The sequence below is a fragment of the Nelumbo lutea genome, chromosome 3 (assembly GCF_056320005.1).
Source record: "Nelumbo lutea isolate HS-2025 chromosome 3, American lotus-T2T, whole genome shotgun sequence".
Lineage (NCBI taxonomy): Eukaryota > Viridiplantae > Streptophyta > Magnoliopsida > Proteales > Nelumbonaceae > Nelumbo > Nelumbo lutea.
The window spans coordinates 32845582-32872993 of record NC_142686.1 but is presented as its reverse complement, the minus strand read 5'-3'; the positions used below and the strand labels follow the sequence as shown (position 1 = coordinate 32872993).

At 35.5% G+C, this 27412-nt stretch overlaps 1 protein-coding gene across 1 annotated transcript; it reads right to left on the bottom strand.

Annotated features, from left to right (window-relative positions):
* Positions 1-206: 206 nt before the first annotated feature.
* Positions 207-13313, bottom strand: LOC148864086 (hydroxyproline-rich glycoprotein family protein). Its single transcript, XM_088977459.1, has 6 exons — positions 12075-13313; positions 8216-8375; positions 2256-2745; positions 1532-1731; positions 743-860; positions 207-573 (listed from the first exon to the last, which is right to left on the bottom strand). The coding sequence occupies exons 1-5, from the start codon at positions 12142-12144 to the stop codon at positions 755-757; spliced, it is 1026 nt and encodes a 341-aa protein (XP_088833585.1). The 5' UTR covers positions 12145-13313; the 3' UTR covers positions 207-573; positions 743-754.
* Between the last annotated feature and the right edge of the window lie 14099 nt (positions 13314-27412).

The window sequence follows — 27412 nt, the reverse complement described above, 5'->3', positions numbered from 1 at the left end:
AACTTCTACAAGATTGAATTAGAGAAACAACAGCCACTCAAGCTTGATAGTCAATCTTGGTTGGATGTTATGCCTCTAGCAGGGTTTAAAGTCCAGAACACCATGTGTCAAGATTCTAGTTCATACTCAAAAAGTCCAAGAAAATACCAAATGAGGACATTTACCTTGATATTTTCTTAGGTACTAATATTTGCAAGACATTCAAATTCAAACACAACCGAAAACATGGATAGGATATATAGATGAACTTGATAATAATGAAAGAATTTTTTTCTTTTTTTTTTTTGGATTTTCCTTGGTAACCAGAAAGATTCTCCAGTACACCATTAAGCTACAACTCTGATATATTCCACACCCCTCCAAAATGGAGTGCTTAATTAGGACATCACCTTATCCAGTGAGTCATCTCTGTTTAGAATCCAGCCAATTTTTTTGTTATGTATGAAAATCCAAGTAACTTGGATGCTAACACAGGTACAAAACCCTGCTTTCTGCAATTACGATGCTATCATGTTCAATTCCCTTGAGACCTTGTGATTAGGACGAAATCTAAGCATGCTTGAGACCATCTAGCTGCAACACAAAGTTTCCAAACAAAAGAATTCCTTGGTGATACAGAAAATAATAAAAAAGCACATAGGTTTGCTGAAACAAGGGAAAACTCAAAACATCTCATTATACTGTTTGATATTTTCAATTAAGTGCTGCATATATGGCAGTTTTCCAAAATTCCAAGAATTACCTTGGCAAAGATTTACATTTTTCTCCATAGGTTGATGATACCATCAGCAAATGACTTGAGGCTTCCCCACACAGTTGATCTCTTTTGTGACGGTTCTTTGTTCTCTATAGCAATGTCTCTGTACAATGGCAACCAGTAGAATACATCAGGTTTCACAATGTGATGATGGATAATAGGCTACATAAAGGCCAGCATGACAAAAGAAGGAAATCCATATATTATTTTCATTATGTAGCCAAAGTATGTCATTGCTAAGCTAAACAAATTCATGCTGGAAATGCTTCTTTTATTATACTTTTATCAGTGGCTTCCTGACTGAGAAATGCAGTCGTTCATCACATGGCAACTGTTGTTCTGGAAACAAAAGTTAAAAAAGAGAGTTTCCTGGTATAACTTAGTTCCAAAGTGAGGGACCATTGATTTAGGGGATTTTTTCCAATATGTATATTTTTGTTTTTCGAAACAAAAACAATCTGATTTTGCTGATGTGGTTGTTCTCGTTTCAAAAAACAAGTACATATTGGTCTGTCCTTCATGAATGAAACACCATGGGAAAGAATAAAACTTTCTCTCATTCATGAATTAATGAAATAATTCCTTATGGAATATTCTCCTGATAGTTTTCCGCAGCGACCATGTCCAAAACCTCACATTCATGTTCAAATTCAATAGCTTCTCACAATCAGTTACCTTCAATTTCTGAACGCAGTTCCACTAGGAATCTAGTGATTCTAGTCATCCTTTTGTACCAGCTACCACAAAAACGATGAAAGGAGATGGAAAAATTACCTTTCAAATCTATCTGATTCACGTGTTTCTTTACCAGCCTCCTTCATGATGTCTCCTTTTTTACCATTTGAATCTAACAAATTTTCATGAGTAGCTTCTTTTTGTTTACTGTTTTCTAGTTTTTCAGGATATGGATGAAGAACATCCTTGTTTTCCAGTTTTCTCTGAATACTAGGTGTTCCAACTGAAGAGTGACTAACCTGCACATAAAATATACCAAATAAATAACCAAAAAAAAGTATATGATGGAAAACTACTCTTGTATATTAGAGAGATTAAAATTCAGTTGGGACAAAGGAAGAAATCAAACTACCCTCGTCACCAATATGCCAAACAGGTGAACTATGAAAGAAGGGATGGATACACCTACAAGAAAAGTCATCCAGTGCATATGACAAACTAAAAGTGATTCGGTGACTTTAATGGCCTATACAATCTAGTTTGGGCAGTTAAAAAGTACACTATGCAATAATACTCAACATACAAAAAGATAAAATCTGTGGGCAGTCATTCATCTTTCATGATCCATCTTTGAAGATGAACTAAAAATTCTACTTGGTGTATAGCAATTAACAATCCAAAACTAAACCCTGGATCTTGTAGCACATTGCGGTTCCCACCCTTCAAAACCTTACTGGCATATTCTTCCTATGGGAAAACTACAACAAAGCAAAAACTAGCAATAATTTGACAAGTGAAAGCACCATATTTGTTTAAGGCTTACTGTTGGTGTAGGGCCTTCAGACTCTTCGGATAAGGCATTCTCAATCCAAGGAGAAACTTTAGGACCTTCTTTTGCTTTAAAATGTTGGCTAGCTGCTTCATCCATTTCCTTGTTACCAATAGCTGTCATGTGATTATTTTCCTCAATTCTCAAGTCTTCTTTTGCTTTAAAATGCTGGCTAGCTGCTTCATCCACCTCCTTGTTATCAATGATTGTCATGTGATTATTTTCCTCAATTCTCAAGTCAGGTTCACAAGAGGTGCAACTCACTGTAGCTTCACAGCTTAATTTATCTTCAACTTTTATTCGTGTTTCATGCTTAACTACTTCTTCCTTTTCCAACAAAGTTTCAACCTTTTTGCTTATAGGGGGTAATTTGGATCTGTATTCTAGTTCCTGAAGAATCTGCCTGATAACATAATACGAGCCACCCAAATGTTTTCTGGCAACAGAAGGTGTTGGGAACTTTCCAGCATTTGAGGCTCTGAACCTGCAAAAGGATCATAACAGTAATCCCATTGATGATTTATATTTGCTAATAAAAAAATACTCTTAAAATTACAATCTTTGAAAATTTTGACTCAGCTCCACCCTAAGGCCATAATATAGTGTTTGCACCATTTCGTTTTATTCCAGATTTCTGCATCTCAACCATTGTATTTATTGCATCCTATCTACATCCCCTGTGTTTTATACCTTGTGCCCAGCTCTTTTTTTATTTATTTTTTATTTTTTTTATGAATGGTGCCCAGCTCTTGTATGATAAGGATTTTGTAGTGACAATCCTGATGTCAAAAACTACCTACTCTAGTCATGTAAAGAGTGTAAATAACTAAAATGATGAAACACTCCCCCCATATTTAGACTATGCCACTGGATTAAGATTTGGATGGGTCAAATGGTTTTCTTCTTTAACAACTTTTTGGAGGATGGAGTGTCACTTGCAGTCTACAAACAAGAATAATATGTGTTTTCAACTAAATTGGTAAATATACAAAGAATAAAAATGGTAAATAATGCAAGGAGTATATATATATATATATATATATATATATATATATATATATATATATATCCTAAGCTTGCTTTGGTTGAGTTGCTTGAGCAACAAAGCCACTAAAAGAAGCTTCAACAGAGACCCCGTGTAAGTGGCCAAACAACAGTCAATTTGGGCTGTTCAGAATTTTTCACCAAACATTGCTTATAGGCTCCCACCTGATAAAGCCAAAAGCAGCAATGTGAATATGTGATAGATCTCCCTAATGAGTACTTGGGAAGGAAAGGAATTTATCACTATATAAAGGAGCCTTCCTGTCTCTAGAATTTGGACCCCTACCCCCATGGGCTCTTTTTCTTGTGCTTCCTTCTTCAAAGTCCTTTGCTAGTCCACCAGTCCTGCAACCTCCCCTTTCCCAGTTAGTGAGGTTTGGTGCAAATCGATTCCTCCTAGCATTGGTAGTTTTTGTTGGGAAGCCTATTTGGAAAGATTCAACACTGGGGATTTGCTCCAAAAGAAAAGACCCAATACTTGTTTGTCACCTCATTGGTGTGTTCTTTGCAAAGCGGACGAGGAGACTGGTTTTCACTTACTGGTGTCTTGCCAATTTGCAAAGTCAATCTGGGAGTGGGCTTTTTCTCTCTTTGGGTGTAGAGAACCCTCCATCAAACTTGCAGAGCCTATTTTCCCGTTCCTTTTTCAGGTGGCACATGAAAAGGGGTAAGGTTGTTCATGGGTCGGGTTGGGTCAGTTTACTGGCATTTTTCCAACCGACCCGACCTGGTCGGTTTACCTAGAAATGAAACCGAAACTGACCCACTACTAAGTAAAACCAACCTGGTCGGTTTGAATCGGTTTGGGCCAGTTTTGTGAATGATTCTTTCAGTGTGAATGGTAAAGAATTCAAGTCTAAGAAAGCAAAGGCTGGATGCCTAGAAATTAAAAATGATTTGATGGATTAAAACTGATATTTTATATATCAAAAATTTTATATATAATATGTATATTTCTGAAATAAAGCTAATATATATATATATATATATATATATCCACAAATATATATTAAAACTGAAATATTATATATATAATATATATCTAAGTCGGTTCGGGTCGGTTCAGTTTTGGTTTTCACACATGAAAACCGAAACCGAACTGAACCATCGGTTTATGTCTTTTTTAACCCGAAACCGACCAGTGCTGAAGAAAAACCGGCCAACTCGGGTTGGATCGGATCGGGTTGATCGGTTTGGTCGGTTTGGTCAGTTTGGGTCTTGTTATGAACAGCCCTACAAAGGGGAAGGACTATGTGGAGAGGTCTGAGGGCTGCAGTATGCTGGACATTATGGGAAGAAAGAAATACTAGGATCTTCTTAGAAAATGAGAGAGGGGCTGAAGAATTGAGGGCTGTGATCCACATAAGGGCAGTACAGTGGCTGAAATCACTAGTACTAATTACAGATTACACAGTGGAAGACATGTTGAGAAAGTGGGGCGAGATTGCAAACTACACTCAGGTCAAACCAACAATAAAGGTGTCCTAGACTCCCCCACCTGCTGGCTTCTTAAAGTTAAATTTTGATGGGAGTTTTAGGGGGAATCCGGGACAATCAGGGACTGGAGGTGTTTTTAGGGATGAGAACGGGGTCATTTATGCCCTGTTCTCAGGCCCAGTTGGTGTGGGGGATTCCCTTAGAGCTGAGATCTTGGCAGTTATGGAAGGAGTTCAGAAAGCCAAGGAGATGAATGTCAGGAAACTCATAATTGAAGGGGACTCGGAGGTGGTGATAGGGTGGCTGATTAAAGATGACTGCGGTTTATGGAACTACAGAAATGAGAAGAGGAAATTCAGGTGGCTGGTGTGGGAGATGGAAATCAGGATGAGTTGGGTTAAGAGATCAGCTAACTCTTTAGCTGATGGATTAGCTAAACAAGGGATAGAAAGGGAAGAAATGTTTTGGGCTAAGCTGTAACTTAATTGTTTCTTTTGTTTCTTTTTCTCTTTTTCTCTCTTTGGAGGGTTTAAGTTGCATTCGGAAGAGTTCTTGTCTTCCTTGCTGTAAATATTTTGATATTTCAATGAATTGAATGAATCTGTTATTGATAAAAAATAAAAATAAAAAAATAAAAAAACTCCCTTGGTATCCATCTTCTTTGGACAGGAAGGATGTAGGGTTGTCTATAATCTCATTTAGGTAGTGAGCCAGTTCCCAAGGCCCCTGCCTCCACAACCTACTCTAACAGGTTGGTAATTCAAACAGGGCATGTTGGTATTCTAACAGGGCATACATTAGTCAAGTCTCCTTCAATAGCTAGGGAGGCAGGTCTGAGCATGTTGGTAATTCAAACCCCAGTTTGAAGTGCAATAACCTTGGCCTTGTTAAAGTACTGTCATCACCAATAGCTAGAAAGGCAGGTCTGAGCATGTTAGAATACCACTGGTAACAGTCAAATCTGGGTTATAAAGGTAATGTTGTCAAATTGCATGTTATTCACACCCTCAATTAGGGAGAGAAAGTTTCCTCTAGATAAGTGAGGGCCTGGAGAAAATCTAGGAATATCCACAAGATTTTCTCTAAATTTCATTATTAGAAATGCCTCTAAAGTCTGAATATTACCCTACTGTATAAAACTTCAAAATAGGATTTCTTGCCTTCAAAAATTCATTTTTTCCTTTCTCCTTATATGCCATAATCCCAATGGGTTGTCTTTTCAGTATATCCTCTCCTTCTCACTGAGACCCTAGCCCTTTAAAGACTCATTATCATGTAAAGACTTATCCCAACAATATGGGGTTAGCTACAGGAATCCTTTTTTGTCATTCTTTTAGGTTTAGATGGTGATGAGTCTTTAAAGGGCTAGGGTCTCAGTGAAAAAGGGAGGATACACTGAAGCACATCAACCATTGAACCTAAAGAGACCCACTCTAGCCCCACGGCTCAAGAGAAAAATGCCACAAACATCCTGTAGTTAGGCAATGAACAAGGACGTTTGACCATTGTGCATCCTTTAGACGCAAGATGCATATTTGTGGAGATAAGCATCTTGCTTAAACTTATTGTGGAGGACATCATAAGTATAAGACTTTCCACAAGCGGCCCTCACATGAAGAACACCTTGGGAGGAACATCGACACAGCCACAATCTTTTCTACAAGATGTGATTAGTCAGGTTGCTCACAAGAGAAAAAAAGAAAGAACTAGCAAAGAAGAGTACCTGCAGCGTTTGGGGACTAGATATGAGCATCTAAAGAATTAGAAGGGATATAAACAATAGCTGTGAAGACGTCATCTAAGCAACAAGGCATTTTTGGTGGGACACCTAGCCTGAATGCCTTAACTTGTATTAAAAGCTGTCTGTCTAGGCAATAAGGCCCGCCTAGGTGACAAAATTCACAAGATGGGCACCTAATTATAATATTATTACTATTGATGCATCTTATTAGTATGTTTTTTTATAGTTCTTATCATTGTGTATATTGATACATTCTATTATATATTGCATATATTACTTTTGCAGTTATACCTCAGTTTAGGTTTTACTATTGAAATATAAAATATCCAGGAGCCTTGAAAAGAGGGGTGAAGATACTTTGGAGAGCTATCCTTGCTGTTGTAGTAATTTTGGTGGTTTGAAGGAATGTAATTCGAGGATGTTTGAACCTAGAAAAAAATCAAGGATCTTATAAAACGGAGGAGCTCAAGAAGAAAAAGTAAATTGGAAGGCAGTTGTTTTGTTTCATTCTTGGTTGCCCATGCACAAATCAATCTTTTTTTTTTTTGGAAAAAGTAAGGTAAATTTATTCAAACAGAAAAGGAGAACATTACAACAAAACCCAGGCCAAAAACTGCCTAAGTGCAGATCAGGTTACAGACTCATCCAAGACTCAGAACAAAACAAGTGAGCCAAATTCTGATGCCTAAACTCCTCAGTAACCAACACCCAAGAGATCAACTTGTCCACAGCTCTCTGCACTAACTCTTCAGGACTTTTAGCTCTCTGCACAAATTAATCATGGATGTTGCAGGCTTTTTTCTCATTGCAGAACTTCTATAGTTGGGTCTAATTTTGTGTATCAACCAGAGGGTGTGGACTGTTTTCTGTGTACAGTCACTGTACACAGAAACTCCTGAATCCTTTCTATCATTATTTTTTAGTTGGGGGGAACTTGCAAGAGTGAGGGAGAGCACAAGCATATAGTAGTCATTACAGTGAAGTAAGATGGGATTGAATCCCATGTCTAGGTTTGAACTCCCACAAACTTTGCAAACCTATGATGCCCAGATATGGATACAGACATGGACACAGATACAGGAAACTGGTACAACTCCTCATTTTCAAAAATTTTGGACATGGATATGGGAACCAGTTCCCATGTAGTATGCTTATATCTATTTTTGCAGCTACATGTCATTTTTCAAGACATGTCTTGCCAATTTTAATTAAATTTCTAACATGTGCAGATATTTTTTATATTATAATTTGTTTAAGACATACCAATTTACACATTCAAAAGTTGTTATGCTTTAGAGTACATACAAGTATTCATGCAGCATCTGTATCGTACCTGATATGTATCAGATATGTACTAGACTACCAGTACACTAGGCATGTACAGGTATCTGGGTACCAATAGTCACAAACTAGCTAGGTGGCATCTCAAATAATCTCCGTATTTCCCTTCACAATGCAAATAAAATGCAAAGATTAAACAGGTTCCTGGTAGTGACATCAAATCCACCAAATAATTTTTTTTTATCAATTCTACCAAGCATCATCTTGAGTAGCACATGCTATCATATCATGTTTATGGAACAAAGCATACTACCAGATATTGGGTCTGAAGAATAATTACTATGTTAAGCATTCATTTGTTGGCAGGACCCATTAAAAACTTATAGCAGAAAATTTGAAAAAAAATAAATTGTCTAATAAGTGTGCGTATAAAGGTAGAGAAGAACCATACTCATCAACAAAGGATTCCACCATAGCACGTCTTTCAGCTTTTGAGAGTCTTTTCTGTTGTCTCTTGGGTTTAGATGAGTCAGATGGAACAGAAGCAGCAAAAGACCTTCCACGCCACCAAATCTTTGACCCATGTACAGCATTGGATATCTCAGTAAACACTGTCAGATATCAAGGTCAGACAAGATATGTCTTCACTATAGATTAAAAGAAATTTCAACCAAATTCCTACTAATAATAACAACATCACATGGATTACTTGTCTGCAAAACCATAGAACTGCAAAAACAAGGCACCAAAACTAGCAGTGATTTAAAAGGCGCACCTAGGCCCTAGGCACAGCACTTTCAGAAGGTGTGAGCCTAGTGCTCCTTGCACTTTGGTGAGAGCCCAACCGCTAGGATCAAAAAAGAACAAAAAGTGCAAACTGAAGCTCCAAGAACCCCCTATTTGCTAATAGTGTTCACTCCTTCAACCTAGTAAAACATATTCTTAAAAGACAATTAAAATTATAAAATCATTTTTGATGTAAGGATTAAGAATTCAAGGCTCTAACATTGGCTAAAGTGTGAAAACAGAATAGGATCAGTTGGCGAAAGTGTGAAGAAGGGGAAAACAGAGGTTGGAGGAAATGAGGTTGATGGTGCAATTTTGGCTGGTAGGAAATGGTTCTAAAGAGTTAAAGAGTGAGAAAGTGACTGGAAAAGATGAAAATGACATTGTGAAAGAGCAGGGATCTCAACGTCATAAAGATGTAAGAGCAGAAAGGGAGTTGGATTAACAGAACGGAAGTTGTCTTGAAAATCAAATTAGTAGGGTGGCAATGGAGTTGGGTAAAAGAAGTTATGCGATAACAAAATACTCCTTTGCTTCAGAAAAATAAGGAAAAGATAAGGATAAGGAATCAAAGGAGATAGAGAATGAATCTACTGTTGATTGACACTTTGAGGGGTAGAATAACCAAAGATTTGTCCAAGTTTCAAAGATCTTTGCCTGGTAAGAGGTGGTCTTTTCAAGGTTGGCCCCAATAAGAAGGCTAAGAAGGTTTATAGTAAAAGAGGGGTGAAGACACAACTACAAAAATAACCAAGCTGGTGAGCAATGACATGTGCAGCTGCTGCTGCATTAGAATTGATTTATCTTTGGCAGAAAATGATTTTGGGGAGCACTGGAAGGTGAAAAGCCATTCAAAAGGGGAGGATATAGTGATTTAAAAGGCACACCTAGGCATACAGGTGAGGTGCACTTCAAGGTATTTGCCTTGTGGCCCTTGCCGTAGCCCAAGTGCAGCCCCTTTGAAAAGGCATACACATGGTGTGTCTTGTACCTTAGCCTAATTTTATGCCTCAGTTCACATAGTGGCTGGGCTAAGGGCTTTGCCCCCAGACCCTTGACCAAGCACAGCAAGCCCCTTCACTTGCTACTGGCACTTCAACAGGACCCCCCTTTGTGAACATTACTCTTTATTTGGCAATAAATAGAAAAGAAAATTTATTAATAAAAAAGAGAGTAGTGCATCTGATAGTGATAAGGTATTACCAAAAACAAAGCCACAAAGGAGATCAAAGCAAAGAAAAAAGAACTCTCAATAGAAAAATAAGAAATACAAAAACCAATAACATGGGAAACTTTTAAGCCAACTCCAAGATGTTCTAAAAAACAGAACCAAGGTCTTCTTTTGTGACTTCTTCAAACTCTGGGAGAATGAGAACCCAGTCCATTATCCTTTTTATCGCATGGTAGGGTGATACGCTCCCTTGTATGTTTGAGCCTTCTCTTCAAATATTCTTCTTTCTCTTTCTTCCCACTTCCCAGAATTCACAACAAACAGAAAAAGGTATGCATCTCCAAGCAATCTTTTCCTTGACATTTCCCCTTACACTTGGCCACTTGGAGAAAATCTCCTCTACTATATTAGGAGACCATCAGCTAGCCTTGAATAGCCCAAAGAAGAAACCCCAAATGAACTTAGAGTAAGGGCATTCAAGTCAACAAATGAATGAATGATAGACATTCTCCTCTACATTCTCACAAAGATAGCATTTGCTAGCTAAGTGAAAACATCTGTTTTGAAGATGATTCATGTCAAAATGCTATCTAACACCACTAGCCATGCAAAGGCTTCCACCCTTGGGGGGACAGGGTTCCCCCAGAATCCTTACAATTCTGAACTTCCGCCATTTGAACTTGATAAAGCCTTGTAGAAAGATTTGACTGAGAACAGTCCATTTCTAAATTCTTTCCACCATCTTGTTCTTTCATCCTTAATGCAAAACATTCTTCACCAAACAACAGTTGATACCTAATCCTAAAATAAAATGAACTACAACTAAAATCACAAAATCAACCTCTTTATAATGGACCAAAATTTTAGGACCCTCACATGGACTTGTTTAGGCTTGCCTCAAGGGGCCCTTACAAGGGTGGAGGACTGATCTTGTAGAATCAGAAATGCAAGATATTTAACATTAAATTAGCTACCTGAGGTAATGCAACTGGGAGAGAGATAAAACTTATCAAAACAAAAAGGGAGATAGATAAACAGATTGAAAGTTTCACATGCTTGAATTGTTTGGTGCTTGAATATGTTTCCTATGTTATGTTTATGTATTTCCCTTTGAGGAAATAGGCCTTTTAAAAGATTTAATTTCTTTTAAAATCTAAATTTGCATTTTTCTGAATTAATATTATTTTTTGATTTTTTTTAATTTGTGCCTTGCTTCAAAAACGCACATGCTTTGCACTTTGTGTGGGCTTCTAAATGAGGTCATGGTGAACTCCCTAGAAGAGGCAGGAATGGGTAGAGTAGGAAAGGATGATTAAATATGTTATATATATTGGGGGTTTTATGTTTAGAAGCGAGCAGCAAGCCAGGAAGGAGTGGGCATTCTTGTAAGGGGTTTTATGGAATTTTCAAGAGCATAAGCCCGGTGTGGGTGTGTGTGTGTGTGTGTGGTGGGGTGGGGGGGTGGGGGGTTGTACAAGCTTGACCAATACGCCAAAAGCCTTGAGACTGGTGTAAGACATCAATCCAAGTTATTTAACATTCAGGATTGTAATATTGCCACCACAATTCTGCAGCCGACATCTGGGGATTCTCACTCTGGGAAACTCTCATTCTAGTGGATCTCACTCTACTCCAAATAGTCCTTTCTACGATTCAAATCTTAGATATGAGCAAGCTATGATTTATGTGCCTGACCAATAAAATTATAGCCTTAAAGATTGTTGGATGTTGGAAAGCATCAAGCCAAGTCGTTTAACCTTTACAATTGTAACATGGGTTGGGGAAGGTTGAAGATTTGTTTTATTGCTAAATTTTGACCAAGGAAATATTTTTTGTAGATGCAATATTGACTTTGACATCAGGGTGTTTGCAAAGGACATGGATTGAGTGAAGGGTGGTTGCGTTGTTTTTCTAGTTATTCTTGATTCTCCTCTTAGGGGATCTCATCATATTACTTTCTTGAACTTTCTTTTATTTTAATGAATATTATTTTTGCTAAAAAAATAAATGGAAGGCTTTCAGCATGTCTGACATCAAGAATAATAAGTTAGACCGATACATTTTCACGGTTCATTCCAGCATGTTGTCAAATGATTTACAAAATCTAAGTTTTTTAGGTTCCAAATCAATCAGAGAATTAATGTGTAATCTCATAAGCTCTTCAAGATGTCATTTTTCTTTTTGCGGAATGCATTTCTTCCTGTTTTTTTTAAATGATTTCTGGGTCACGAAAGCAGATGTTTAACTAATAAGTGCGGGGAGAGTAACTTGTGTGGCTTGGATTCAGAAATTACACGACATAAAGATTTCGATACATTGAAGATCAAAGCATCAACAAAATGAAAAAGCTCACCCCTTCTCGAGTCCTTAAATCGAGAAGCACAACATTTAGACGGTAACGTGACTCCTCTTGCTATCTGCATCACGCGGAGCACTACGAACGAAGGGTCCCAAATCAATCCATCCAGAGAGAGAGAGAGAGAGAGTTGAAATGAATTGCGACGGGAAATGCTTCTCTAAAAGCTTTACGAAATCAACGGCTTTACAGTGTGTGACACAGACTGTCTGAAGCCTCCCTCCAAATTCTAGGGTTTCAAATAAAATTACTTGATTGACCCGGTGGGGCTTAAGCATACCGAGTTCCGAAACCGAAAGCCTTCACAGCTTCATGAATTGCGACGGGAAATGCTTCTCTAAAAGCTTTACGAAATCAACGGATTTACAGTGTGTGTGCACAGACTGTCTGAAGCATCCCTCCAAATTCTTGGGTTTCAAATAAAATCACTTGATTTACCCGGTGGGGTTTAAGCATACCGAGTTCCGAAACCGAAAGCCTTCACAGCTTCACTCTTCTTTTGCTCTCTGGAAGGAGAGCCAAGGACCACCCAACCAGAGAAGCCCAATGGCCCATAATATTAAACCCGACCTGACCATCAACCCGGAAGGTTCAATGTCCGATCCGGTTCTCACAAATTGGGAGAACAAAAAGGGTTTCAGGATTCAGGCAAGAAGAGCGTGGACTGTCGAGAGAGAGGTGGAGAAGAAAGAAATGGTGAAATCAATCAGACGATCAAGCCCATTGATCCAGATATTCAAATAGATTCTTTATTTTCTTGGCTGACATCTTGTATTCTTTTTCTATATGCTCATATTAGTGTAATCAAGTTGAGCTCAACCTTTCTATATCAATAGGTGTAAGGTGCTCGATAGGAGCTCCAAGCGAGGTGGGGAAGGAGGGGGAGAAGTGGAAGAGCGACTGAGACTAGAAATAGAGGATCCAGAGGGACGGGTATGTAAAACTTTTTTTTTCTTTATATTGGGCTGCAATTTCATGGTTTCTTGTTCTTATCTGCTATAGAACTCTGCCCCCTTTTTCTTCACCTTTCCTTTTCAGTTTATTCTGGGAAAAAACAGGGCCATCGATCGCCCTTCTTCGTTTCTGCATTCCTATTCGAAGTTCAAATCATGAAATGCAACCTGGCAGTGTATGAAGGGGTGGTCGATCATGTCTTCTTCCTGATGCGCAAGACACAGAGCAAATCCTAAATATTTATTATCCTCCTAATTAGACTGCCCTTGGTTAAACACTTACCTAAAGCTTCTGTCTACCAGAAAGCAAACTTTTGATGGAGCTAGGGTCTCCACACAATTTTGGACGGGAATGTGATACTCATTAATTACTATTACTTTAGAAATTAGCAATAATTAACATTGCAATAATTACTTTAAATACATTACAATTTGTAAAAAATTATATATTTTTAAAATTGTAACTAAATTATTTTTAATAGTAATTATAGTTTAAGTTGTAAATAGCATAAAACTAAATTTAATTACAAAAAAATACAGTTAATTACATTTAACAGTAATTAATTAACAATAATATATAGTTATCATATACATACATATTCATGAAGCAATAATTTTTGCAATTAATTTAATAAAAAATAACGAATAATTGAAAGTTTTAATATATATATATATATATATATATATATATTAGATGTTTTTATGAGTTCTGTTTTTCTTACATATTTATATTATTATTACATTTTCTATTTTCTACCATCTATAAAATTTCCTGTATTTTTTATTTATTTGCAATATTTCTATGTTTTTCTATAATTTTGGTGTTTATTCTATGATTTTTCTTTTCTGATTTTGTTTTTCAAATTATATAGTTCTATAATTTGAAAGTAATTTTTTATTTTGTGTGCAATTTCAATTATATTTGTTTCATTGTAAGTAAATAATTTTTAAATGGTAAGTAGCAGTAATTATAATTACAGTATTTTAAAGTGTAATTAACAGTATTTTGATAACAGTAATTTATTTTATAATTACAATATTTTAATACATTACTATTAATACATAAAAATAATGTAGTTATTAATTAACAGTATTAACAATAATATTAAATTAAAAGCAGTTATTAACAGTAATATATTTGTTAATTAGCATTATTATAAATAATTACAATACACTTAAATAAGTAACAATATTGATTAAAAAACAGTATTATTTATCAGTAAATTTTTATTAAAAAACAGTATTATGTAACAGTGCATCACACAGCAAATAACAATTATTATTTTTTAATTTGCAGAAATTTTCATTTAATTAAAAAAATTAACAATGCATCATGCAACAATTATTTCATTTCAACAAGAATAACAATTTTTTATGACCAAATCACCCATGAATGCCGAGTTGAAGAAAAATGGTATTATTTATTTTTCAATTATATTTTTGTTTTCATTCGATATTCGCAATATCGAATATGATGACAAAGGGATTTAATGGAAAAGTAAACCCTTATATCATTTGAAAGGTAAAATTTCAACAATATTTATAATATCACAGGCTTATAAGACTTATTACTGAAAGTTTAGACATATTTTCAAAACTATTATTGAAAAGTAATAATATTTTCAGTAATTATTAGTTATTTTAAAATATAATAAATATTCCAAAATAAACTTGAAATTTTAATGAACCTATTCTGGTTTTGTTAATTTCTAATTAATTAATTCTGAATTAGTTATAATCAATAAATAATTTTTATCAAAAGTCATTATTATTAGTAATAGTTAATTATAATTCATCAAAGAGTCAAAAATAAAAATAAAAAGAGAGAGAGAGAGAGAGAGAGAGAGAGAGATAATAGATAAGTAATAACTAAGTTGTAAAATGTGGGATTTGTATACAGTGATAACATGAAACGAAAAAATAAATAAATAAATAAATAAATAAAGGGAAAAAGAAAAAAAAAAGGTGAAAAGCAAATGTCAAAAATTATTTTAATAAAAGTAAGATAAAAGCCAAAAGTAGATAAAAATGAAAACATATTGAACATCGAAAAGTCAAAACACAACATACAAAAAAAAGGAACATTCCAAAACTATTTATAATATCGAATATGATGACAAAGGGATTTAATGGAAAAGTAAACCCTTATATCATTTGTTGAAAGGTAAAATTTCAACAATATTTATAATATTACATACTTATAAGACTTATTACTGAAAGTTTAGACATATTTTCAAAACTATTATTGAAAAGTAATAATATTTTCAGTAATTATTAGTTATTTTAAAATATAATAAATATTCCAAAATAAACTTGAAATTTTAATAAATATTCAGTATCTATTTTGATTTTTTGTATTTTGAAATTAATATTTTTAATTTTCAATAATTTAAGATTTCAAAACAGTATTTTAAATCAACCTATTCTGGTTTTGTTAATTGGTAATTAATTAATTCTGAATTAGTTATAATCAATAAATAATTTTTATCAAAAGTCATTATTATCAGTAATAGTCAATTATAATTAATCAAAGAGTCAAAGGGAGAGAGAGAAAGAAAATAGATAAGTAATAACTAAGTTGTAAAATGTGGGATTTGTATGCAGTGATAACATGAAACAAAAAAAAAAAACAATAAAGGGAAAAAGAAAAAAAAAAGTGAAAAACAAATGTCAAAAATTATTTTAATAAAAGTAAGATAAAAGCCAAAAGTACATAAAAATAAAAACATATTGAACATCGAAAAGTCAAAACACAACATATAAAAAAAAAAAGGAACATTTCAAAATTCAAGGAAAAGGCAAAAAAATGAAAAAGGGAAAATCCAAAAATAAGAAATAAAAAAATCGAGAAAAAATAAGAAAAGAAAAAAAAATCCAAAATATAAAAAATCCAGAAAATAAAAGGAAAAAAAGAGAAAATATAAAATCCACAAAAATGGAAAAAATAAAAATACAAAAAAAAAGAGAAGAAAAGCCAAAATTCAAAGAAAAGGGAAAGATAAATTCTAAACTACAAAAAAAAAAGAAGCAAAAAATCCAAAATTCAAAGAAAAAAAAAAGAAGGAAATCCTAAAACATAAAAAGGGAAACAAGTAAAGATGTGAGAAAACAAGGAAAATTCAAAAAAAAAAAAAACAGAAGAGAAAAAAGTCCAAAATTATAAGAGAGAGAGAGAGAGAGAGGTGGAAGAAAAAACCAAAATATCAAAAAAAAAAGTTAAAATAAAAAGAAAGGGTAAATCCAAAATTCAAAAAAAAAGAAAAATGAAAAAGAGGGGATAGGGAGATGCCAAAATTAGGACATATAAGAATAAGAAAAATACGAGATAATGGTGTACAATGATCTAATTTATGCCCTTTTTTATAGGAGGTTATTCTTGAAAATCCAAAATTCAGAAAGCATTACGGCTCAACCTAGATTATTTATCATTTCCGAAGTCCCTCCTAAGACTAATTTCATATCTTAAGTGGTACTCCCCCAAACATAGTGAAGACAATGCCGACTCATGTCCCTTATAGTGACTATCTCCATTTCCAAGAAACATTGAATGAGATGTCTATCAAGTTGGTCAAATTGAAAGTCGATAAATCTTAGACTACTCAAGCTGCTCCTGTAATGGGAACCCAATCATTTCTCCCTCCTACATCTTATGCCTTTGCATCCTCTTCATCCCACTTCTAACTTTGAGAATCCAACCATACCTCAACCCATTGTTGCATTATTTAGAGGAAAGAATATAAATATGACTTTCACCCGGTCTCCACTCCTAGATCTCCTAAAGATTGTGTATGTATATAGTGTTCATTCAGTCCCTCAAAGAATGTCAATGATTGTATTCACACCACATGAAGGCTTGCGATTAGCTTGCAATCAACATTCCTCCTATGATGAACCCACAATATATCACAGGTCTTGCGACGAACCCACAACGCTCATCGTAGAAATGCGATAAACCCACGATTCATCGCACGCTCGTGATGAGCCTACTTGTAGCTCGAGTTAAGGCAAACCCGGTTTGAACTCACGATGAGGTTCACTTACATTTGGACCTGCGATAAACCCTTAACGGTCGCGACACTGCAGCCCGCTATGGAGCTGTGTCCAGGCATCATCTAACCGTGCAATGTCAATAGGGGCAAAGGCAGCAAAGCACCACGTAAAGCCAATAAGACAACGTTCGCCAAACGATAACATCACAGGCACCACGTCAATTAAGTACAGCACGCAAGAGGTAGTAGTGCACATGGATTATGAAGGTTCTTGAGTGAAAGGAAAGCTAATCCTCGGAAAGATCCCCATGACACATGTGATGAAACCCCAATGGTGTACTTAATGATTAATAGAAAACCCAATATCCCATTTCCTAATAAGAGACGAGTATCTTTATCTCCTACATTTTAGGATCTCAGGATCTCCTCCATAAAAAGAGATCCTACTTATACTAAAATTCGTTTAGCAATCAATCATTATTGCCACCGACTCCCGATTCTATTGCCCAAAGCCTAGCAGCTCACCCCAAAAGCCTAATCCCTTCCAACTCTCAGTCTTTCTTTGTCTTTCAAAGAGACCGCTCCCCAACCTAGCCTTACCCTACCTAAAGATTGAATTAGAGCAAATGAAAGATGAGCTGAAGAGGTTAATTGAAGATCGGAATTTGGGAGTTACAAATTTCAAAGAATTGTGTCTATGCCCCAATATGGAGTTGCCTGTTAAGTTCAAAATGCCAAACATTGAAAAATATGATGAGAAGGGATGCCCACAAATCCATCTAAAGATCTTCTACGGTGACATGTTTCAATATGAATCAAATGAGAAATTACTCATTCAGATGTTTTAGAAGAGCCTTACAAGGAGTGCTAGAACTTGATTTGCAAATTTGGCAAATAAAAAGAAGACTTGGAAAGGTATTTCAAAGGAATTCTTATACCAGTTTTCTTACAACATTGAGTTAGCACCCGATCAAGCAGAACTCGAGTCTATGACTCAGAAGTCAGGAGAAAGTTTCTTGGATTATGCATATCAATGGCATGAAATGGCAGATAGGTTATGGCACTCGATGCCAAAAGAAGAGATTGCGAGGTTGTTTATTAAGACATTGAATAATCCATATCATACATTGTTAATTGCACAACCTTTAAAGGATTTTAGTGATGTCTTGAAGGGAACTATCATAATCGAAATGGCTCCTAAGCATAGTTGAATCAACCTGGTGATGATCCCTAGAAATTTACCATTAATTGGGATATCATTTCTGAAGTATAATGAAGGGAATGAAGTGTAAGATATATCTACTTTTGACTCTCATGTACATCATGCCCATTATTCCAAAAGTTTCAAAGTTGCAACTAATCATGGATCTTCCTATACCAGTTGGACCACCCCTGAGAAGACATATTATCCCTCACCCGCACAAGCACAGACATATCATTTTCCCCCCATAAACCCTGATCACTCATCAGTCTCCTCAAAAAGAAAGAAGAAAGCTTTCCCCCCTTTGCCTTATGCTCATTCTCAATTGCTCCCTGCTTTAGTTCAAGGTGGATTTTTGCAGTTGCTTACATGGAGGCTTCCACGGGAGCCCAAACCTAGAAATTATGAAGAGAATGCTCATTGTGGTTATCATCAAGGACCTGACCACTCTACCGACCACTACCGACAGTTGAAGTTTTCAATTCAAATTTTGATTGATGGCAACATTCTCACTTACTAGTACCTTGTGCAAATGCAACATTTTATAGAAGTCCCTCAGAACCTACTATTCGATTCAGGGGAAATTTTTGACACTTCCGTCAATATTTTGGGTGAAGAAAAAGCCTTTTCAAATCCTACCATTCTTATTACTTCCAATAGAGCCCCGCCAATGGCCCATTCTCTTCGAGTCAAGACATCACCTAGTTGGATCTCTTGGCCTCAACCAAAGTGTGCTATTAATTCTCTGCCAACTCTTAGAGGAGATAGTCACTATAAGGAGAAAAAATTTGATGTTGTTGCAGCCTCGATTGAGTGAGGTCATCAATTCCAACTTTGAGTCATCATTGGTAATTAAAGACTTTACTTTTGCACGCATTGCAGAATGTGCTATTGGGAGACCACGTAAGGAATACATCTCTATGATTGGTTCGGATGTTTTGCTAGGAGCTAAGACTAATTTGTCTTATTTGCTCGACTATTTCAAATGTTGCCTCTGATATTGGGGCACCTTTGTCAGTTTAGATGTAACTTATGGAGTAGGAGACAATGCTTTCTACCCTACTTCTGCATTCACCAAGAGCATCTTTTTTGTCATTGTACATAGTTTCCCTCCCTTTTGTTCCTGTGTCATTCAAAAGCACACACTGAACTACGTTCAGCCTGATCCCTCTCATAGGGGTACATAGAGCAATCATATCACGGGTCCGACCTCTTCTTTCAATAAATTACTAGTTTTTCCTAATCATTTTCTTTTCCCTGAATCACTTAATCATGATTGAATAATAAACCTCATTGGGTCACGTTACCCTTAAAAGAAGATGAAAATTCCCCAAAGTTGTATAATTAAAGCCTAAAAAAAATCAGGGATTTGCAATAAATCTCAAAATAATGTCTTCATAAAAAACTAGTTGACAATCATTGAATAAAAACATTGATGCCCACCCTACCCACCTCATTGAACATTTCAAATAGCCTTTACCATAAATCTCAACTGGTTTCCAAAAGCACCCAAATATCCTAAACTGGGGTAGTTTTGGTAATTTAAGTATGTATCCTCTACCAATTTTTCCAAAGCCAACATAGAATAAGGATATCATCACTATCTAGTATTTCACCAATGGATAAAAAAAAAGGACGGGAGGCCACCTTTGGTCATTTTCAATTTTCGGGTGACCCTATTATTTCTTAAAATCCACTAGTTAGCCCGATTAAGCCAATGCATAAATAAATTTTCCTTTGTGAACTTTTAAAATTTTCGGTGTACCTTTTGCAGGGCCAAAAAAAAGAGAAAAGAAATAAAAAGAAAAAATGAGGAAAAGTGAAAAAAAAGAGAGAAAATAAGAAAGATAAATGAACAATGAAGAAGAATCTGGGGCAACTTAGAGTGGAGGAATAGTAAAGGAAGTTTGAAAATTTGGAAAACTCAGAAAAATGGAAGTCAAAGAAAATCAAAATAGGAAATCTGGGGCAAATGAAAAATGAAAGAGATTGATAGAGAAATATTTGCAAAGGGTTAAAAAACTAGGGCAAATATATGTTTCAATCATTTTAGAATCAGTTGGCTCAAGTATTTGTTTATCAATTCTCTAACATGTAAAGTCCTCCATGATCAGTATTGATGAAGAAAAATATCAGCCCTGCATAAAGGTTAAGCATCTAATTTCCCATTATAAATAAGTTTTTCAGCCTTTCACCCCTTCATTTCAGATCCCCTGTCCTAGACTACATTTCATCCCATTCACTAAGTCCTCATCGATCCTTTAAAAATTGGAAATTTAGTACAGGATAAACTTGGTTGGTTGGCGATGAAGCATTTTGTTCTAAACCTTCTTCAATTAAGCATTTTTCATTACAAATCCTCCTAATATCCAAGAACTGGGGTAGTTTCCCATAAAACTCGGGTGTTTCCCAAAGCGAACATATGATTGTCTCATTCGCATTTTCGATGCACATACCTTTATAATTGTTAAGGTTTCGATCAGCTCTTTTGAAAATGGGCAAAATACTTTTATCTCCTACTAAAGCGTGACATAGGTCCCTTTAGACATAGTTGTTCCATCATCTCTTATTTCAGTCTCATAGGTTCATAAAAAAATGAACAATAAAAAGAAGATAAAAATTCCATCATCCTTTATATATGAGTTGCATTATCTTTCTACCCTGAAAGTTACAAAGAAAGAATAAAAAAAAAAAATGAAGAAAAAGAAAAGAAGAGAGATAAAATGAGGGCAACCTATGGCTTTGGACATCCAAGTCGAGCACATATATGTCTCAATGAAGTTCAGGCTGCACTACTGCAAAAGTCTTTTAAAAAGGAACTCAATTGTTCATTGTACACCAAGAAAAGCAAAAATAAAAATAAAAAATAATAACAAAATACAAGTAATAAAAAGAAAAATGCAAAGTATGGTAAAAATGTGAAGATAAATGATTCTCAACAAGAAGAATGATCAAGTGAGAAATGACAATTAAGTTTAATCGAATTTGTTGAGATAATACTTCTTGAATTCTTATTGCATTTTGCATCTGACATGTTATTGGCATTCTCAAATTTTGTCTGGTCATCATTTTCATCAATTTGCACAATAAATTTTTCGCTATTGCACAAAAATATTTCTACCATTGTATAAGAATTTTCTACCTTTAACATAGAGTAAATCAATTATTTTTCTACCATTGCACATGAAACTTTTTGTTTTTTAGCACATGTTTCTCCACTTTATAGCACATAATTTTTTGCCAATGCACATGAAATTTTCTGATTTTTAGCATATGTTTTTTCCACTTTATACCACATAAGTTGTTCGCTGCACAACACATGGATTTTCCGCCCTTCCGTACATCAGAAATCAATTTTTTTTCACTTTTTAGCACATGTTTTTCTACTCTATAGCACATGTTTTCCCGCTTTATAGCACATGAGTTTTTCAACTGCACATCACATGGATATTTCGCTCTTTGGCACATTAGAAATCCGAGTTTCCCACTACATAGCACAAGAATATCCGTCTCTCTCGCACATAATGACTTCCACTGCATAGCATCCTTTGAATAGCACATGGTTTTCCCGTTAAATAGCACATGGAATTTTTGCCTTTTGGCACATTTCAAATCAAAATTATCTGCTTCATAACACATGTTTCTCCGCACTATGGCACATGCTTTTTTGCTGTATAGTACATGGACTTTTTCGTTGAATAACACATGGTTTTTCCACTAAATAGCACATGGAATCTTTGCCTTTTGACACATTTTAAATCTAAAATTTTCACTTCATAGCACATGTTTCTCCGCACTGTGGCACATGTTTTCCTGCTTTATATCACATGAGTTTTCCTACTAAATAACATATGGAATTTCTACCTTTTAGCACATTTTAAATCAAAATTTTCCGCTACATAGCAAATGTTTCTTCACACTATGGCACTTGCTTTTCCGCTTTACAACACATGAGAATTCATATTGCATAGCACAAAAGTTTCCCGCCATCTGGCACGCCATGAATCAAAATTTTCCACCACTTTGGCACATCAAAAACCACTGATTTCCGTTTTATAGCACAAGAGATTTTTTGCCTCCAACACATCATGAATCATGGTTTTCCGCCACTTTGGTACATCATAAACCACTGATTTTCCGCCACTTTGGTACATCATAAACCATTGATTTTCCGCTTTATAGCAAATAAGCTTTTTCGCCTCCAACACATCATGAGTCATCGTTTTCCGCCATTTTATCACATCATAAATCGAGTTTTCCACTACATAGCACATGAATTTTCTGCCATCTAGCACATAATAAATCATTGATTTCCTTGCTGCATAGCACATAGTTTTCTTTTCGTCACCTTAGCACATCATAAACCACTAATTTCTTTGCTTTATAGCACTTTGGTATTTTCTGCTACACTAGCACATCACAATTTTAATTAAGGCTTTATCGTTGTTTTCATCGCTACATGACACATTATAGTTTTCAATCTTATGCTCTCTTATCTCACAGTAAATAGGTGACCCCACTCTACAAGATTATCTAATACTTAAAAAGTCAACTACTGCCAAAATTAAATAGATTCCATACATTGAGATGCTTTTATCATTGTTTTCTACTTGTTTTTATTGTTTTTCTTTATGACAAATGTACCCTGATTTCAAAAGTTCTTCATACTTAGGAAGGGTCACTTTGCCAAAAATAAAATGGCTTGAACATGATGAAATGATGCTATGCAGGAACTCTTCCAATTTTGCCCTTCGAAAAAATCTTTGTGCATTTTTTATGGTCTTTGTTGTTTCATAGTTTCCTACCTCACAACAAAAAGGGGAACCTGTCAGCACTCAATTTTTGCTTGGTTCGCTGCTTAAACCTTCAGTTTACCTTAAACATCCAATCAAACCTTTCTGATCCTTCTAAAACACCCAAAAAACCCAAATTTCACCCCGAAAGCCTTCAGATATACCATTAAAACTACCTGATAACTATCTGATGGTCCTGATCGACCCCCATTTACACCTTAACCATTAGACCCAGAAGCTCCCAAGACACCTACCCAAGAAATTTGAACTCAAAATTCCTCCGTTCACCCATCCATCAAGGAAAGATTCCATTTCAACCCCTTTTATTAGCCTAAACACCTAGAACCCAAACTCCTTTGTTTTGGACACATTCGAACCGATCAAACCACGTCATTAAACTCTAGACACATTAAAACACCTGTCCAAAAAGTTTTAGCCCTAGATTCCCTTGTTTACCCACCCATCAAATAAAAATTCTATTCTAGCATCATGTTAACCCAAATTCCGATGATCTTAGCCCTCCAAAGGCATATCAAACCACATCATCAGATCCTGAACACCTCCAAATACCCACCTGTGAAATTTCAACTCAAACTACCAATGTTTGCCCTTCAATCACACTAAGATTCCATTTCAAGGTCCTAGATTGACTGGATGACAAATCTGACCGATTCGGATCCATTTGGCTCAATGTAACCTTACCAATCACCTCAAACTACCCAAAAATCTTGCCCTGTGAAATTTCATCCAAAATAAACATTGCTTGCCTCTTGATCACACAAATATTCTATTTCGAACCTTCAAATTGATCAAATCGAACCCTGTTCAGATTTGACCAATTCGAACCCAGTTGGGCCACTCTGAACCCACCAATCAACTCAGAATGTCCAAAAACCTCACCCTGTGAAATTTAAGCCAAGAATACCCTCATTTACCCTTAAATCTAAAAAATATTCCATTTCAGCCATCTCACTAGCTCATACATACACAACCCCATTCCGTGGTCAAACCCATCTCAACCCTCCATCGTTTGGCCCAAAAATCTCCACCATTGAACCAAAAGATCCGGTTTGACCCGATTTGACTTATTTTCTCAATATTACAAAAATACCCCCTAAAACCTCAAAATTACCAAATTGAGTACATTGTAAATGGACAAAGTCTAATCTAATCCAATGAATATTTTGGACCATTATGGATCAGCCCAATTCAATGTCTAGACTGTCTAATCTATTCAATTTCGTTTTGATTTAGATTGGTTTCAACCGAAACCGGTCCATTAACACATATATTCTTATCTTATATCAATGGACCATATATTGGCTTAATCCAACCCAATCCAATGTAAATTTTTATTACGGATGGATCAGATGGTCCAATCCAATCTAATAAATATTTTGGACCGAATTGGTCCAATCCAATATTCTTGTTAGTTCATCAAATCTGTTTAAATTAATTTTGAATTACATGGGATCCAATCCAAAACCGGTCCATTGACACCCTTATTAGAGGTGTAAATTGGGTTATGCCACCCACGACTTGGCACAATGGCATGTGGGATGACAAGCCCAACATGATCGTGTGGGCCATGACATGATCATGAGATATTCGATGAGTCTCATTTTCAAGGCTTGCCCCACAGGCTAGCTCGACCAGCGACACAGTACGGGCCCACATGGACTTAGGTTATGGAATGTGCTGAGCCAACCCCCAAGTTATTCTAGGGGAGGGTGACATGGCCTAACCCGCACTTTACATGGACCTACACGACATGTTTTCACCTCTAACCCTTATATTATTATTTTGATTAATAAAAAATGAATGAAAATAAAATTTGTAATAAAAGGAGTTACAAATTTTACTCTCATTCTAATTCTTGTCGTAAAAAAAAATCATTTATTGGAAAAGAAGCATTTAGTTCGTAGCAATGTTTTCTTATTCTTCCCATTTTTACTCATTTTTTATCATCTTGTATAAAAATGAGAATTGAACCAAGCTAGTGGCATATTGAACCAAGCAAGTGGCATCATTGTTTTAATTCTTGCCGATTGTGGAAAAGAATGGGCAAAAATAAATGAGATGCAGGTGTTTGGATATTCATTTCTTGCCGCAGGACTCATTCTTCGCAGAATTTTTTTTTTCGTTCGAGCTCGAGGCCTCTGGACTTGAACTCACTGAACCCTCGTCCCTCTCTTTATCTCTCTTAAACCCTGTCTGGCTATCTCTCTCTGTACAAGGTAAACCCTCGTCCCTCTCTCTTTCTCTCTGCTGAGGTATCTCGATCTGTTGAAGTCTCTACAAGGTAAAACTAATCGACTCTCTCTCTCTCTCTCTTATCGCCTTCTTCTTCTTCTTCTTCTTACTCTGTTTTTTCCCCTTTTAGGTTGACCACCAATATCATCCCTGTAAGCATTAAAAGAAAGCAGCACCGATTAAGGTATTTGAACAATTTTTGTCCTTTCATTATTTTCCTTATTGGTATTTGTGTGTTCGAATTATTATGGAATTTATACATTTTTTTAAGTATAAATTGTTGCTGTTATTTTCCTTATTGCTTTGCTGTTATTTTTTTAAGTATAAATTATCGAATTATTTTCCTTATTGCTTTGTTGTTGTAATTATGCAAATAAGCTTGAACCACGTGAAATTTAAATCAGGTAATTCCCATGGAAATTCAAATTTCCACAGATCCACGACCCAATTATTGCATGAATATATTACATCAACAACTGAAACCTTTTCATTGCAAAATCTAGAAACAGAAATTGGCATTCAAGTTCTGCTACAAGTACAAAGTACTTCTGTTGTTATTCTACCAAATGAGCCTAATGATTTTGATCCTCCTTGAAAATATCAGAAGAATTTTATTCTATCAGGACAAGATTACTGAAAACATTGAGATGCATGACTAGCAACTAACAAGGGCAATAGAATAAGAAAGTGGTGTTTAATGGAAGTTGTAATTCTCCTTCAATTGGCCTAACAAAAGAAAGACTCTACTAACATGATCTAAACAGAAAATGCTACTTGCAATCACTACAGTCATCGAGTGTTTTCTCATAATAAACATATCTAGTTAAGTGCACTGCAGAAAAGTGAAAATAACATGCCCATGGTTTGTCACATCAATGAACAATAATCTCTGTTACAAGTTAAAGGCTCTAAGAGGACAATAGAAGCCACAAAAGTCAATACTGAGTTACTGACTAGTGGTAACAATTCCAATTCATTACCAAGAAGACTTGAATCCCTGATAGAGTGGGATGCTGAAACAATATTTGTATATCCAAATGACAATTTAGATAAAACTATTACCATGGTTAGATGGAAGAGCTGATCCTTTATGATAAAAAAGATCATTTTCATGAATAAAAACTTGATTTAAATCACGGATTGATTTGTTACCGTGAATGATTATAGTGATAAAAAAATTCAGAACTTTTCTATCTTACTTCTGCTTCTATGGCACGGATTCATTGTACCATTCAGAAGCATTCCTCTCATGACTTTCTCCTCAAATGATGGTATACAACTTGACCGTGAAAACCGGAGGCCTGAGAGGATATTCTATGCTGATCTTACCTGTCATGTAGAAGTTAAAGCCAATGGCCAAGTAGCAAAATCAACAAAAGAACGAGGAAAAAACAAAGTGAAAATTAGCTACCTTCGCTTCCAACTTCACATTTCACTGACTCTTATCCATTTTTCTACTCAGAACCAAGCAAAACTCCATGGACCCATAGTCCTCCCATGACTTGTCAATCATCTTAGAGCATCCAATACTTGTTGCATTTTCTTTCTCTAGCTGAGTTAATGCAACTTCTTCCATATCACTCTCAGTATCCAGTAAAATATCTGAATCTTCATCATGTTTCTTGAAACCTTGAGATTTTAACTTGTTGATAGGAGCAACTGAGCTCTTTGAAATTAAAGCCAGGTCTCTAGAATGTTCAAGATCAGATGGTTTTGCTGGGAGGGGTTTAGAATCAAGGAGATTAGCATCATTTATGGGAGTTGAAACCTGAGCAACAGATGGAAGTTCCCCATCTTCCCTAGCACTCTCTATCTCTTCCCTTGACACACCAGATCTCCCATCCACATCAAGGTCTAAAGGGTCAGGAATTTGTCCCATCCACAAATATAAAACGGAATAATACAAAATACAAGGTTTTTCATTCTACATATTTGTATTTGTACTCCTTCCAAACTGAGCCTAAAGTATTCCATTTGACATTTAGAAATTCTGATTCATATTTGATTGCAATGCTTTTCTTTTATTTACTTCTTCAAGGGCACTTTGGATGTTTGATACATAAAAATTAGCAACTCTCACAACACACATACACAACATCAGCAACAACTAGTAGATCCCACTTTTTAAATTGTAATTTAATTATTT